Source organism: Amphibalanus amphitrite, unplaced genomic scaffold (genome assembly GCF_019059575.1).
Source record: "Amphibalanus amphitrite isolate SeventyFive unplaced genomic scaffold, NRLGWU_Aamphi_draft 000067F_arrow, whole genome shotgun sequence".
In the NCBI taxonomy this organism is placed as follows: domain Eukaryota; kingdom Metazoa; phylum Arthropoda; class Thecostraca; order Balanomorpha; family Balanidae; genus Amphibalanus; species Amphibalanus amphitrite.
Window position 1 is genome coordinate 129,674 of NW_024881563.1, and position 15,076 is coordinate 144,749.

General features: G+C 52.3%; 1 protein-coding gene across 6 annotated transcripts; it reads right to left on the minus strand.

Annotated features, from left to right (window-relative positions):
- Positions 1 to 6,230: 6,230 nt before the first annotated feature.
- On the minus strand, positions 6,231 to 14,467 carry LOC122378888 (uncharacterized protein K02A2.6-like). Of its 6 annotated transcripts, XM_043360520.1 has the most exons (3): positions 8,819 to 9,672; positions 7,248 to 8,600; positions 6,234 to 7,075 (listed from the first exon to the last, which is right to left on the minus strand). In XM_043360520.1, exons 2-3 carry the CDS (start codon positions 8,385 to 8,387, stop codon positions 6,740 to 6,742), a joined length of 1,476 nt encoding a protein of 491 aa, XP_043216455.1. In that variant the 5' UTR covers positions 8,388 to 8,600; positions 8,819 to 9,672; the 3' UTR covers positions 6,234 to 6,739. The 6 variants fall into 6 exon arrangements, with proteins under 6 accessions (XP_043216454.1, XP_043216455.1, XP_043216456.1 ...); XM_043360519.1 differs by lacking the exons at positions 7,248 to 8,600; positions 8,819 to 9,672 and adding an exon at positions 9,680 to 14,467 and having other exon boundaries at positions 6,231 to 7,075; XM_043360521.1 differs by lacking the exon at positions 8,819 to 9,672 and adding an exon at positions 9,680 to 14,467 and having other exon boundaries at positions 6,234 to 8,189.
- Between the last annotated feature and the right edge of the window lie 609 nt (positions 14,468 to 15,076).

Below are 15,076 nucleotides of genomic sequence, written 5' to 3' on the forward strand. Positions count from 1 at the left end.
TGAATGAATCAATCAATCAATCGATAATTGACATGTAGATATAAAATCGTATAAATGGCTCGCAACCAATAATATCAAACCAGATCCTAACTCTATAGGAAAAGTAGCCGGAGCCCCGATGAGGCTCGAACCGGGACTCCACGTTGAAAGTTTTGCCAATGATCCATCCTCATTCCACCAAGCTAGAGCGACCGGCACCCGGAACCACAAAAACATTCATTGACTTTGCTGCCGACCTCCCGGCCCCGCCGCCCGCCCGGCCAGACTTTGCCCCGGCCGTGGCCACCATCCGGTGTAGCTCAGCGTAGGAGTGCTAGACTGTCAAACTGACCGGTAGTGAGAGGCCCGGTTCGAGACGCTTCGCGTGCTGGATGTTTATTTCTGTGTCCGAGGCTATGCGATTAGTCCACTTTTCAGAAAGATTATTTGGTGACAGGTCTGTTTTCTTTCTTTGCTGCAATTCATGAGGAGACCGTATGGACCCTTACCTGTCCTTCCGCACCCCACTTGGGAGATGGGTGTTTGAACCCCCCCTGGGTTTTGTGAATATCTCTAAAGCGAATTTTTGGAGGGTGGATTACGATCGGTTCTATGCGACAAGTGACCATACACACCCAGCCCCAGGTCCGCTCACTCCCTCCCCACATCACCCCCGTCCCACACCACACTCCAGCCCGCCTCATCCACCGAGCCGAGCTAAATAGACAGGCCTGACCTTGACCCCCCCCCCTCCCCCCAGCCGGTGTAACGCAGCGTCCGGTCAAATCGCTCTACCAGGCGACCCGAGCCGGTGTCATACAGTGTGGGTAGGCTGTGCCGCTTCACTCTCGGGTCATGCGGCACAGCCTACCGGTACCAGGCGGCTGCTGCCAATGCTGAGCCATAGGAACCCGGTGGATAAAGAGTAGGGGACCATCAACCTGTACACGACTGTACCTACCTAATACCTATACACTGATGCTCTGACACTGCTGACTAATCCCGAGCAACGGGCACTGTGCGCAACACAGGCTTGAGATGATGTCTCGCTTCGACAGGTGAGACACTTTGGTGATGGATGGAAAACTGGTATCGCTGGCTTGTGATTTATCGTTCTAAATGTCTCGCTCTACCGTAAAAGTAGAATAAAACGACTTTGGGTGTCAAAAATGTGTGTTGACAATGGTCGATCAGTGAAGTGAGACCACGATCTCATTGTGGATAGTGACAAGGTCAAAAAGAAAAAAAAGCCCTTCTTTAAAACGTTGTATAATATGCGTTTCTACTGTTGCTTTCTTCGTTTCTATCCGCATACTGCATACGCCTCTTACCCCCCATTTGTGCCCAATGTTCCCAAATGGGAACATAATTTTTCACCAAGTTCGATTTTTTTTTAGGGTAAAACCAATGCCACAGCTGGAATCAGTGACGTCGAAAACCATCGGAACACCATTCGAAATATCAATTAGTGTGATGTAGATAGCGCAGGTGTAGTTACCTACCACCTACCTTGGTTGTTTTCTCTTTTTTGGCTGCGTAGCTGAAAGACACCGAGCGGAGGGGAAGGAGACTGGGGAAGGAATGTGGTGATGGTGGGGTGGTGGGTGGGTCTGTTAGGATCCTAGGTTTTTTCTCTCGCTGATGCCGGTGTGCAGGAACTCTTTCGGCGTCGGAAAACTATGGTGATGTTTTCCAGCGTTGCCTTTCTTTCATGGATTTTGTTTTTTGTTGGATTTGCTACTCACATATTTATTATACCTAATAATTCCATTGTCGTTGTAACATGCTTGGTGAGGGCAAAATATTGGCATTTATATATAAAAAACGACAATATATTCAAATACACAATTAAAAAACAGAGCTTTCGGTAACAAATACCTTGATCACTGTGTATGCTAAAATGAAGGAATATTTTCAAATATTTCAAAAGGCAAATTGACTTCATCGCACGGGATACAGTTCAGGGACTACCTATAACTAGACGAACAGCACCAGACGCTAAAGGAATGAACCCACTCCTAGTATTAAATGTTTCGCGTGAGATAATATGAGCGGCTTTTTTTATATATATCTGTCATGGATAACACACATATTGGCATTATTTCCTTTCCCATTAATATTAAAGTATTGCCTGATTATCTCGTCTAGTGCTGCCATCTGTCGAATGTTGTTCTCCCTAGCTGTTCATCAACCTAGGGGTCGCCGCAGTCTGCCCTTTCACTAATGTCCCGTGATTTTTGCCGGCGCTAATACGGTCCCAATATCGCCGTATTTATATGCTTGGTCATTAATGGGTTAAGCGTCTATCTGCAGTCGTTTTCAAGATAATCATCAAGTTCTGCAGGACTATTTTCGGTCCCGGCCGGCGCCCGAGACGCCGGTAGCCGGCTAACAACAATGCCGGCCGACCCTCGTCCCCTGCCCCGGCGGCCCGCCCGGCGCGGCCGTCGCGCGGGCCGGCGTGCTCGGCGCGCGAGGGTACATGGGAGCAGCGAACAGCTGACTGCTCCCGGCACTGGGACCCCTCACGGGTCTCGTCGTGTAGAGTGCCAAACACCTGACATCAACCATCGACGGGACGACCAAATTGCTCCTGCCTGTGCATACGACCTGGCATTTCTGATGGAGGTGCGTGACCGGCTTAACCCGCGCTCCGTAGGGCTACCGGCGGACCCTACCACCCGTAGGGGGGGGGGCGTTTCGGCCCCCCCCCCCCTAAGATCTCGGAAATTTACCGGCCGATTTTCAAAACTCAAACAGCGTTCGATAGCCCCACCCGGGAACTATCTTGTGACTAAATTTCATTGACCTAGATCAAACCGATGACGTCACAGGTCAGGTCAAAGGTCGGATTTTCACCGTTCACAGGCATTTCAAGAAATGTGTTGTGAAATAGAGTAAATTGGTAATTTATTGAAAACCATCGATGGTACATTGTTCGTCAAACACATACTTTGCTATTTGAGGTCACTGATACCAGGTCAGGTCACAGCGAGGTCAGGTCACCGGGGGTCACAATATGAAAGTGTCGTGTGATACATGTTTTATGGTCCATTTTACATGACAAATGCGATTATGTGGGTAGGCAGCCTTTGGGGCCAGTCTAGGTCACGTTTTGGTGAAGGTCAGGTCAAGGTCAGGTCAAATTAGGTCAAATTTCAAAGTTGATATTTTTGCATAAAATGGGTATCGATTCGATGCAGCTTGTCACGGGGAGTCTAATGGTGGTCTTTGTTTTGCTCTAGGATGTCTAGAACTGCCAAAAATTGAGTTTGAAATTTTGACGTCATCATTTTTGAACAGTTCTTTCGCTATAACTTAGCCAAAAAAACGAGGTATCGATCTGAAATTTGGTATGTAGATAGAAGACGATAGGTACTATCACATATATTCCGGTTTTTTCGAAACTCAAAAAACTTTTTGGATTTTTTTGGCAAATATATCCAAAAAAAGGTTTTTGATTTTTGGGGGTCAAAACTCAAAAAATTCAAAAATCCGAGATAGCAGTTTTGTAGCCCTGTCAATTCTACACCTTTTACATTTTGATCATTTTTCTGTATCTTCAAAGCTGTAGGCCTGACAGGTCTTCTCGTGAAGGTCTTTTTTCGGTCGAAAATGACAGAACATGACGTCATTCTGACGTCATTGGTGGCGGACCTATCATAGCCTCTGGAAAAAAAAAATTTGGTCACAATGTGTAAAATTGATGCCCGGAGGGGTCCTGAAAGTTTGGTGGCGATATCTCCAGCCGTTTAGGAGATATCGATGGAAAAGGACAGGGGGGGGGGGTCGTTTCGGCCCCCCCTACGGGGCGCGGGTTAACAACAACACGGCTCGGGAGGTCGCCGAGACTATCCGGCGCAGTCTTCCCGCCCATGTCATCCGCCGTCATAATCGGCCACGCCCCCTCAGCCCAGTGGACGGAGCACATGGCCGGCCCGCTAGACAGACTCAGCGCCAGTCTAGCCGGCCGACCGACCCGCCCAAATTACTCATCGGCTCCCTGAATATTCAAAGCCTGAAGCCCAAAATTCCGGAGCTGACGTTTGAGCTCAATCGTCACAACTACGACGTCATGCTTCTGGCTGAGACCAGGCTCCGCTCGACCACCCCGAACCGCCTCCTGGTCATTCCAGGATAAACGCTCTGTCGCGTGGACCGCCCAGATGGTAGCGGTTACGGCGGTGTCGCAATTATCACCAAGGCTAAAATCACGTCAACCGCACTCAAGATATATACCGGGCAGTGGGAGCTCTGCCAGCAGCCTGGAGTCACTGTGGGCGCTGCTAAAGCTTGAACAGGGCCGGCAGCTGATTATCTGCTCCCTGTGTCGGCCACCCCGACACAGTGAGGCTGCACATAGAAAAATGTCACGAGCCAATTCTATGACAAGGAGTGGGTTACACGGTCGTCCATTGTACCTTGCTGTTATATATAGGGACATTATCAGCCTGAGGGTTGTTAGTTAAAGAGTGGCCTCGTGAAACAATTGGTTACAAACGGTAACCTAATAACTTAAATGCTTCCCTAACACCCCTTCCTGCTTATCAACAGATTTCGCGCTGTGTCGGAAAACTACGCATAGTCTCATAATTAAATCCGCCAGAAGCTTGTTGCATGCTAGTTACATGCGTGTTTCATTATCGTGTCATATTATTATTATGTCGGCTAATGAGGCACCGCCCTGCACGTGCTTTAAATATAATCCTGCGCACACGCCACCTAGTCGGAAACTCATCATCGGACTAGTCCTGGTAGGGTTTTCGTGTTGCCGAATGAGGCGAAACGACTTTGATTCGGTAGTGCCTCATAAATCCCTGGTACGGTGAGCAGCGACGAGTCTGAGACTGCTTCTAAAACGCGTCCTTCACTTCCGGCGCGGGGCCGTCATTTCCGGCCGCCATTGTTCAGTTCTGCGGCTGCCGGCGGTTGGTGCGGTTGTGTTGTGGCACGGTGCGTTGTGAAGTTCTCGGGCTGGGATATTTCGAAAGTACGTTATATTGTGTGATATTTACGTAGCAATGGGGGACATTTTATTTATTTTGTAATATTCTGAACACATGTTGCGTCATAGAATTCACCCCTTGACCGTTGTGGGCCACTGTTTCGTTTGAATTCCGACTGTTGGAAGACGGACTTTCTTTCAGTTGCTGTCTAGCCTTTTTTCCAAATGTGTAAGCTACACATATTGCCTCACATTGATTTATCTTATACAAAAGTCAGTTGATGTAGATAATAAAGCCATCCTCACTGATATTTTAAAATCAGCAGTTAATTTTCTTTTCTGTTTGCAGAGTTGCTTAAAGTTGTGGGAGACTGAGGCATGAAGGTATACCGGAAGCCAGCGATATTTCTGTTGGTAAGCCTCACCAAGAAAAAAAACTTGCTTGAATCTGCAAAGTATGGCAAATATTTGATGGACTGCACAGTGCACAATGTACCTGACATGGCAGGATCAACTTGCTCACTCGCCTGTTGTAAGTGCCGTTGCGTCAAAGCCCGTGGAAGTGCCCGATCGTGTCTCATGCAACCGTATTATTTTGTGAATGTTATTGGTGGTGACTCGAATCAGCTTTTGCACCACTCCGCTATGATATTGTAATATGTATATATTTAGATATTTTGTATCGTATGCTAATAAGTAATAAACGTTATTTTTGTGTATATTTTTTTTTCTAACGTGGCTGGCACGCTGTCGTGGCTGTCGTTGGCCGGGTCGTCCACCAGTCGGAGGGGCGGCTGGGGAGAAGGAGGGGGGGGGGGGAGTGACGCAATTGAGCTAGTATTACTACTGGGCAGCAATAGCAGGCGCTAGCTGGTTGGGTTACCAGGCGAGTCCTGCTAAGGAGCCTAATCGGCGTACCGATCTGCTGGTTTTGCCCTCGTTTTCAAACGAGGTACCGAATAACGAAACGAGGGGCTGACACGGGGTGCTCGGTTTATGAGGCGTGGGCTTGTCATTTACTAACGAAACAAGCTTGGACCCTCTTACTAGCTAAATATGAGGCGATTTTTACGCGTCGCTGCATGCTCATTTTTGCGCCAGCGGTTTTCCTACAAGGGGCTTGTAAGATTTTTTTACAGTGTGCAGCTCTGCTTGCCGACTTCACGGACCTCGAAGCCCAACTGCAACAAGTTATTTCTACGCTTCGTTCGAGCTCGCAAAGGCGTTGTTGTGATTATGGGTCTATGTATTGTGCACTCCAACAATGCCTTTGGGTGAGGAAAAGCCCACAATACATAGCCGAAGACGAGGGTATGTACATTGCACCACGCATCAAGCATGTACGCGAAGCTGCACAATTACACGAATGATAAAATACAGTCGCGTCGGTGGCGGAGGGGAGGTGGATGGCGAAAAGCAGGAAGCGCCGCGCTCAGCCCACGGCTCAGTGGCTGACTGCTCTCGGCGGCGCTGCGAGCGCGAATGACCCGGGCTCGGGTCATGCGGACCTGACGAGCGGGCGGTATGACGCAATCACATGGGCGGCGCTCGCCCTCACCGCGGAGAAAAAACATTATCAGGTGACTTATAATTGAAGTGTATCTGTATTCGGCGACCACTGACACCATACCAATACACCACAGCCCGGCGGCCGCTGCGCTCCCGACCCGACTGACGACCCCAAGGTCAGGCCGCCGCCGCGACCCGGCGGTCGGCCGCCCCGCCCGGGTCAGCCTACCCGGCAGGCGTGGCGCTAGCGGAGGGCGGCGGGTAGCCGGATACCGCCGGATCCATGTCACACGCATTTGATTTACATCAAGTCACCACACTCCTCCCCCACAGGATTAGACTGCCCCGCCCGGAATCGCACTGGGCAACGCCTCTCCCGCGCTGAACGACGCGGCACCGGCGCAGAAGCGGTCGCAGCCTCGAACCGCGACGGCGGAGACGGCGACGACGTCGAGGGATGTCGTCCGACGTCCGCGCACTTCTCAGAGGGGAGGGCGCCGGTCTCTGACGCCTCCGCACCGCCCACAGTCGCGTCTCTGGATTCTCCGGCGACGGCGTGAGCGGCGCTGTCCAGAGCAGAGGAGTCCGGAGGCTCATCTGGCACCATCGTCCGCCGGTACTCGTGGTTCGGCACCGACACGTCTGGAAGGGGAACGGGTCTGAGTCTCACATGATCAAAATGTCTGCGGAAGGTCCTCCCATCCTCCAGCAAAATCCAACATGAACAGCCATCGACCTGTCGGACTGTTCCGGGCAGCCACCTCGGGCCGGACGTAGCGGGAGGAAGAACATACATGTACACTTTGTCTCCCACCTGGAATATGCGAGGCTGTGCTCTCACGTCATACTGAGCCTTCTGCTTCCTCTGGTACGCCTCCATCACGCTCCGTCTGGCGTCTTCACGCAGCAGGTCCAGCTGAGTCCGCATTGGCCGGCCGAGGAGCATCTCAGCGGGAGACTGCTGCGTCACGCTGTGGGGCATACTGCGGTAGCGGAACAAAAACCTCGACAGACGAGTACTCAGGCTACCTGTAGACTGACGTTGTAGGCCCTGCTTCAGCGTCTGCACAGCTCTCTCCACAAGACCGTTTGAATGAGGCGAGTACGGTGGAGAGGTGACATGTCTGACTCCATTTCGCTTACAAAACGTTTTAAACTCCGGACACACAAAGTATCTGGCATTGTCTGTGACCACAGTCTCCGGAACTCCGTGACATGCAAATGTTTCCCTCAACTTTTCAATGGTAACCTCAGCCGAGGATGTTCTGGTCATGTGCACATCCATCCACTTACTGTGAGCATCGATGATGACAAGAAGCATCACCCCGTTGACAGGTCCGCAATAGTCGACATGGAGCCGTTGCCAGGGAGAGCGGGGCCACTCCCATGGATGCAGAGGCGTTGGAGGCGCCGCATTCCTCCAGCGTTGGCAGCTACGGCATCCTGCAGCCATCCTCTCTACGTCCTGGTCAAAGCCCGGCCACCAGAAGTGCATCCTGCCAAAACTTTTCATGCGGGCCACACCAAAATGACCCTCATGCAGCTGACACAACATAGCGTGACGACCCTGTGGCGGTATGATTACTCTACTGCCCCACAAAACGCAACCATTTTCGATGCTCAACTCAGCTTGCCTGTTGATGTACGGCTTCAGGTCTGATGTGTTGTCCGCAGCATCTGCCGTCCAGCCGTTTCTGGTGAGCTCCAGGACGCGTGACAGCACTGGATCCGCCTGTGTCCAGATCTGGATCTGCTTCTGCGAGACAGGACCAGAATTAACAAACTCCATCAGCTGCACAGTTTCTGCAGGAGTCGGGACATCCTGTGGCTTGTCAGGCAGCGGTAGGCGGCTCAACGCATCGCAGTGTATCTGCTCCCTGGCTGGGGAATAAGTCATCCGATAGTTATATGCAGACAGAAGCATAGCCCAGCGCTGCACGCGAGGAGAGGCCATCACTGGAAGAGGCTTACCTTCTCCCAGAAGCCCCAACAATGGCTTGTGGTCAGTTTTGATCAAGAATTGCCTGCCACACAGATAATAATGAAACTTCTTGACGCCAGAGACAATAGCCAAACCCTCTTTGTCAGTTTGGGCATAGCGCTTCTCGGTGTCTGTCAGCGTTCTGGAGTAGAACGCCACTGGCCGCTCCTTTCCCTCCGGATCAATCTGGGACAGAACGCAGCCCAGGCCATAAGGGCTGGCGTCACATGCTAGAAGCGTTTCCCTGTTTGCATAGAAGTGAGCCAAACATGGTGGATCGATAATAAGATTTTTAGCTGCCTCAAAAGCTGCATTTTCTTTAGGGCCCCACATCCATTTTTCACCCTTTCGCAGCAGTCGGTACAGGGGTGACAAAACTGATGACACTCCCTTCATGAACTTACTGTAATAGTTCAACAGCCCCAGCCAGGCTCGTAGCTGAGACACGTCCGCTGGAGCTGGTGCCTCGAGTATGGCCCTCTGCTTCTCTGAAGTCGGATGCACTCCACTTCCGCTGATCCGGTACCCCAGGTAGGTAACGTCTGGTACCCTGAGGCTGCATTTCTTCTTGTTCAGGCGTAAACCAGCGCTGCTCATCCGAGAGAGCACCTCACGAAGCGCTCGGTCATGTTCAGCTACATCACGTCCGCCCACCAGGACGTCATCGAGGAATACAGTCACATGAGGAATACCCGCCAACAGTGACGTCATAATCCTCTGAAAAATCGCCGGGGCTGAGTGAATGCCGTAAGCTAGGCGGACGAAGCTATACAAGCCTTTTGATGTATTTATTGTGGCCAGTTTTTGAGACTCTGGCGACAGTTCAACTTGATTGTAGGCCTGTCGTAAATCCAGCTTGCTAAACACTGCACAACCAGACAGCTTAGGTAGCAGTTCATCTACCTTAGGCAATGGGTATTGCTCCAAAGCTGTTGCTCTGTTCACAGTGAGCCTGAAGTCTCCACACAGGCGGAGTTCCCCATTATGTTTGGGCACGACAACAATGGGAGCAGCCCACTCGCTGTGACTTACTGGTCTGATGATGCCAGCCTCTTCTAGCCGCTTGAGCTCGTCTTCGACTCTCTGCTGCCGAGCCAGGGGAACTGGGCGGGCCTTGAAGAACCGAGGCTTCACGGAACTGTCTTGGTGGAGGGAAACTGGACCACCGGTGTACCGTCCAAGTCCTTCCTGAAAAACAGCGGGAAACTCGTCCTCCACCTTCCGCACATGCGACATTGCAGACAGCGTGTACACGGAACACTTACCGAACAGCTTGTTCCAGTTCAGCCGTATCTTCTCAAGCCAGTTGCGGCCAAACAGGCTGGGGCCCTTTCCATGGACCACCATGAGCGGTAGTCGAACCGCAGGTGCACCATCAACAGCGACGTCAACCTCGGCGACACCTCGGATCTTGATCTCCTCGCCGGTGTAGGTACGGAACCGCTGCGGACAGTCCTGCAATGGAAGGTCACTGGCAGGCCACATACTTTCATAGAGCTCCTCACTGATCAGTGATGCACTAGCGCCTGTGTCGAGCTCCATCTGGACTGGTTTGCCACTCAACTCAGCTGTAATGACAATAGGGGGCCGTTTGCTTGCACTATTACAGCTGAACAAATCATAAACATCTTCGTCAACCTGACCAACTTGTTCAGCTGCCGGCTCAGCTGCCTCTACCTCAAAGTCTTCTTCTACAACGTGAACCGTTCCTGCTCTGTGAGCCGCTCGCGTGTGTCCAAGCCTAGAACACTCGAAACAGCGTCTTAGTTTGAACGGGCAGTTACGGTCAAGATGCTGCCCACTTAAGCATCTCCAGCACCGGTATTTGGCATCATTTCCGGACGCAACGGATGCGCTGGACTTACTTGGTTTGCGAGAATCGCCTGCACTCCTCTGACCAGTCACCTGACGAACTCCGGCTCCCCAGCGCCTGGTGCTCCTGTCTCGGTCGGCTCCCGCTTCTGCCGCCGCTCGAGGAGCTCTGTCGACTCGGTGCACGTCCGCTGTGGAGACCTGGATGCTGCCACCTTCTCTGTCCCTGAAACCACTTCTCAGTTCCTGAACATCATGGCCAGCAGCCTCCAAAGCCACAGCGATCTCGGTAGCTCGTTCCAGTGTGAGATTACTTTCAGACAATAGACGCGTCTGAATAGCGTCCGAGTTGACTCCGCAAATTAACCGATCTCGAATCATGGCGGACAAGAAAGAACCAAAATTACAATGTTCAGACAGCTTCCTCAGTTTTGCAATGTAATCTTGCACAGACTGACCCTCAGCCCGACAAAAAGTAAAAAATCTGAATCTGGCCACTGTTTCTGAAGGCCTTGGCTCAAAATGGCGTTGCAAGTGAGTCAACAGTTCCTTGAGCGGCATCTCACCTGGCTTCTGAGGGGCCACAAGGGATCTTAGCTTCCCGTAAGTTTCCCCGCCGACAACACTCAAGAAAATTGCTCTCTGCTTAGCAGGGTCACTTACTTCATTTGCGATGAAAAATTGATCCAGCCTCTCGCAGTACTCATCCCAGGACTCCGCTCGTCCCGCTTCATACGGTCCGATGCTGCCGAACGACGCCATCTCATCCTCGTCGCCAATGAAGTGTATCTGTATTCGGCGACCACTGACACCATACCAATACACCACAGCCCGGCGGCCGCTGCGCTCCCGACCCGACTGACGACCCCAAGGTCAGGCCGCCGCCGCGACCCGGCGGTCGGCCGCCCCGCCCGGGTCAGCCTACCCGGCAGGCGTGGCGCTAGCGGAGGGCGGCGGGTAGCCGGATACCGCCGGATCCATGTCACACGCATTTGATTTACATCAAGTCACCACAATAATGTTACATTTCTACGCTTCGTTCGAGCTCGCAAAGGCGTTGTTGTGATTATGGGTCTATGTATTGTGCACTCCAACAATGCCTTTGGGTGAGGAAAAGCCCATTACCCCCACGAACCCGAGAACGATGCGTAGGCAGGTAAGCTTAGCAAAATTAAGTGCAGATAAAAATTTGCATAAAAGTAAAACAAATGCATTCACCCGGCGCATGTCCGGCACACAACATACAATAGCCGCAAACGGTAACTGAGGAGCGCGTGAGACGCAGCTCGCTTCAACACCAGCACATGGTCCGCAACACACGCAGCGTGCTTGTAAATTAGCAAAACTACATCTGCTGCATACACGGAAGCCCCAGCGAGTTACATTACGTTGAGAGTAATGCGCTGCTATAGCACGGGGGAGATCAGCAGAACAGGGACTACAGAACATTCGTGTCGCGAATTTCGGCTGGCGTAACTGGCACCAAACTTGGACCAGCGCGCAGCTGCATGAGCGGTGTAGCGGCGTAACTGGCACCAATCTTGGACCAGCGCACGGCTGAGCATTACAACGAAAAATCGGCCGGCGTAACTGGCACCAATCTTGGACCAGCGCACGGCTGAGCAGTGTAGCGGCGAGACTGGCACCTTTCTTGGACCAGCGTACGGCTGAGCAGTGCAATGAAAAATCGGCCGGCGAAACTGGCACCAATCTTGGACCAGCGCACGGCTGAGCAGTGCAACGAAAAATCGGCCGGCGTAACTGGCACCAATATTGGACCAGCGCACGGCTGAGCAGTGTAGCGGCGAGACTGGCACCTTTCTTGGACCAGCGTACGGCTGAGCAGTGCAATGAAAAATCGGCCGGCGAAACTGGCACCAATCTTGGACCAGCGCACGGCTGAGCAGTGCAACGAAAAATCGGCCAGCGTAACTGGCACCAGCGCACAGCTGAGCAGTGCAACGAAAAATCGGCCGGCGTAACTGGCACCAATCTTGGACCAGCGCACGGCTGAACAGTGCAAAGAGAAAGTTCGGCTGGCGGAACTGGCAACCTTTCCTTTCGGACCAGTGCACAGCAAGAGAGCCAGGAGAATCACTTACATGAATCCTCTGGCCAAACTGGCACGACGACCAACGCTCAGTGGAGCATGGCGACTAACACGCACCGGAAAGAGAGCACGGGAAGAAGCACGGAATACTACAACTGCGTCGTGGCCAGGACTCTATGGTACTGCAAGTGCACCAGTATGTTCCTGTAGCCCGCAACGGACCATTTCGCCGCGACGGAGAGGGGCAAAAAAACAGCGTGAAAATGGCATGGAACGTTGAGCAATTTGAACGAAACATGGTGACTTGCCGGCGAGCGTTACATAGCTGTCCCAGCTCTAGCAAAAGCATTGCAGTACGCAAAACTCTGCTTGGCCAAAGGTTGTCAACATTTGTGACGCTGACTAGAAACAGGCTGTCAGAAGCCGACTCCCGAGGAAAGTTCTGCTCCTTTCAGACAGCGTGATAGGCTCGTGTCGTAGCAGGAGCCAGCGCCACTGCCCTGAACACTTCTATGGATTACGGGGACGTGGTAGCCCCAGTCCCATGGCCTGGGCAAAAAAGGACCAACATCATCGGCCATGCCCTGAGATCCAAACGTGCTGTCTTTCTGACCGCCATGCGATGGTACGGACGGAACGCGCCTTGGTGCAGATCATACGTTCGGCGTAGGAAAACACTCCCAAGGCCGATCCACCCACGCACGCAAGTTATGAAACGAATGTAAGATTTGAACGTCGCGATAGGGGAGATTTTTAAGCGTTAATAGCGAGCCTAATCCGTCCTACCCCGGTGATCACACTGGAGCTTCACTTTCTGCCCGCTGGACGCACTCATGCTGATGTATCTACAGTACTCATTAAGAACTTGGAATGTAAAACATTCTTTACGTGGGAATGTGAGGATACGGTAGGGCTCCTTTGCCTTGCTAGAGCAAAAAGGAACGTGGAGCTCGCTGCACATGCGCTGAAGCGAATTCAGAGACGTCATGAATGCCGTCTTTGAAAAAAAAATATCAGCACAGAAACCATCCGTCCGAGAGGATTGTCTATGAGTCAGCTATATTTGGGGGTCGCTATTTCTAAGTGTCTGTGTTCTAACTTATAAGGTGGGGATAAATTCATTAACAGATCGGCCTCCGGAAGGGAGAGGTAGCGGTTAAAGTGTTACATCCCCGGCGTTTTCGGGAATAAGTCTGCTCGGGAAAAACTTTCTTATCCATTGACTGCTTGAGGAAGCAGGACCGGCAATGCGACCCGCGCGTCTATCGCAATTGACATATGCATCCACTATAATGGGCGACGGATCACACGAATGAAAATAGATTTGGCCGCTTGCTACTGAGAGCAGCCCCCAAACATCCAATTATGAAGCAGTTTTCGAAGTCTTACACCAACATAGGGCGCAAGAAATAAGTTATAGCTACTAAGAAGCTCACGAAGAACGACATGTGGCACGCTGATGGCGGGCACTCTGCCAGCGGGTAGTCTGCTATTCCCGAGGAGCGAGTAGGGCGGCGTGAGGGGTGACCGGCCGCTGGCTGCGAATGGCGTTGCGGCGGGGGCAGCGGAGAGCGCCGTGGTTTCCGCGGCAGACACGCCAGGAGTGGCTGTAGTGGCAGCGACCGTGCGTGCATCCACCGGAAACACAGGAGTTGAGAACTCCGCACCCCGAACGCCCCAGCTCCTACCTTGCTGATACGCTGGTGAGTGGTGATGCCGCGGCCAGTGGAGTTGAGCCAGATTGGCGAAATAGCATCAGATTCGCCCCACTTTGTACACTGTACAGGTGTGGAGAGAGCTCACTAGCGCGTGTTAACCACTTGTCATATTCCCTCCAGGAGAGCCCCATGCCGGGAGCTGAGAGAAAGCTGACTTGACGCATGTGAGCGACATTCTCAGGATGGGCTCAAGTAACCACCCGTATATCGGACAAAAACTACTGACTGCGAATGTCTGGATGACGCGTATGGATGGCTTGGCTGCAGAAGACCACCCACAACGCTGAAGGTGCCGACACTACAGACTCCTCATAGCGAGGATCAGAGGTACAAAACCAGTTGTCAAGATTGACAAAACGGTGGCTCTCGATGTTGTATCTGATAGCTGATACACTAAAAGTGATGTCCGCGGACACACATTGTAATTGTTATTTTTTATATCTAATTTTAAAGGCATGTCGCTGAACCTGAGGTATTACCTGGGTGTTCGTCTCCTCCGGAACTGCGCCGGCTACTCGAGACCTAGAGATGGTCCCGACGACGTGTGCTGCGTAGATGGGACGGGGATGACAGCTGGTGCAGCGGCCGCGATGGCTGCCTGAACCATCCCGACGACTATCCCGTGCAGCTGCTTTTTGCTGATCGCGATGGTATCGGCAGGGGCTGCTGGTGTAGCGGACGAGTGTAGCTGGGCACTGAGCAGTCCTTAGAGATGCTACTGCGTCAGCCAGTGCAGGGACTGGAGAACGTCGGGGCATAGCGGCGACGGAGTTGCCTCTGGGCGCTGTGCAGCCCCTGAGGGCGCCCCTTGTGCTCTGCGGAGCGACGCTGGACGAGGCGTGCTTGTCAGGCCGGCTGCTGCGTGTTGACGCCGAGGCTTTGGGTGTGTCGATCAGGCGGACTCGTGGCAGGCATGAAAAAGACAGAAATCATGCTCACATCATATGTTCCACATCATGCGCACTGCAACACACCTCACGAAAGTAGCACACACTGCTCACCGTCATGTTCCTCTGCTAGCTCATTGCCTGTGCCCAATCTTAAATTCAACAAGGGTAGGTAAGAACGCTTCCAGAGCCCTT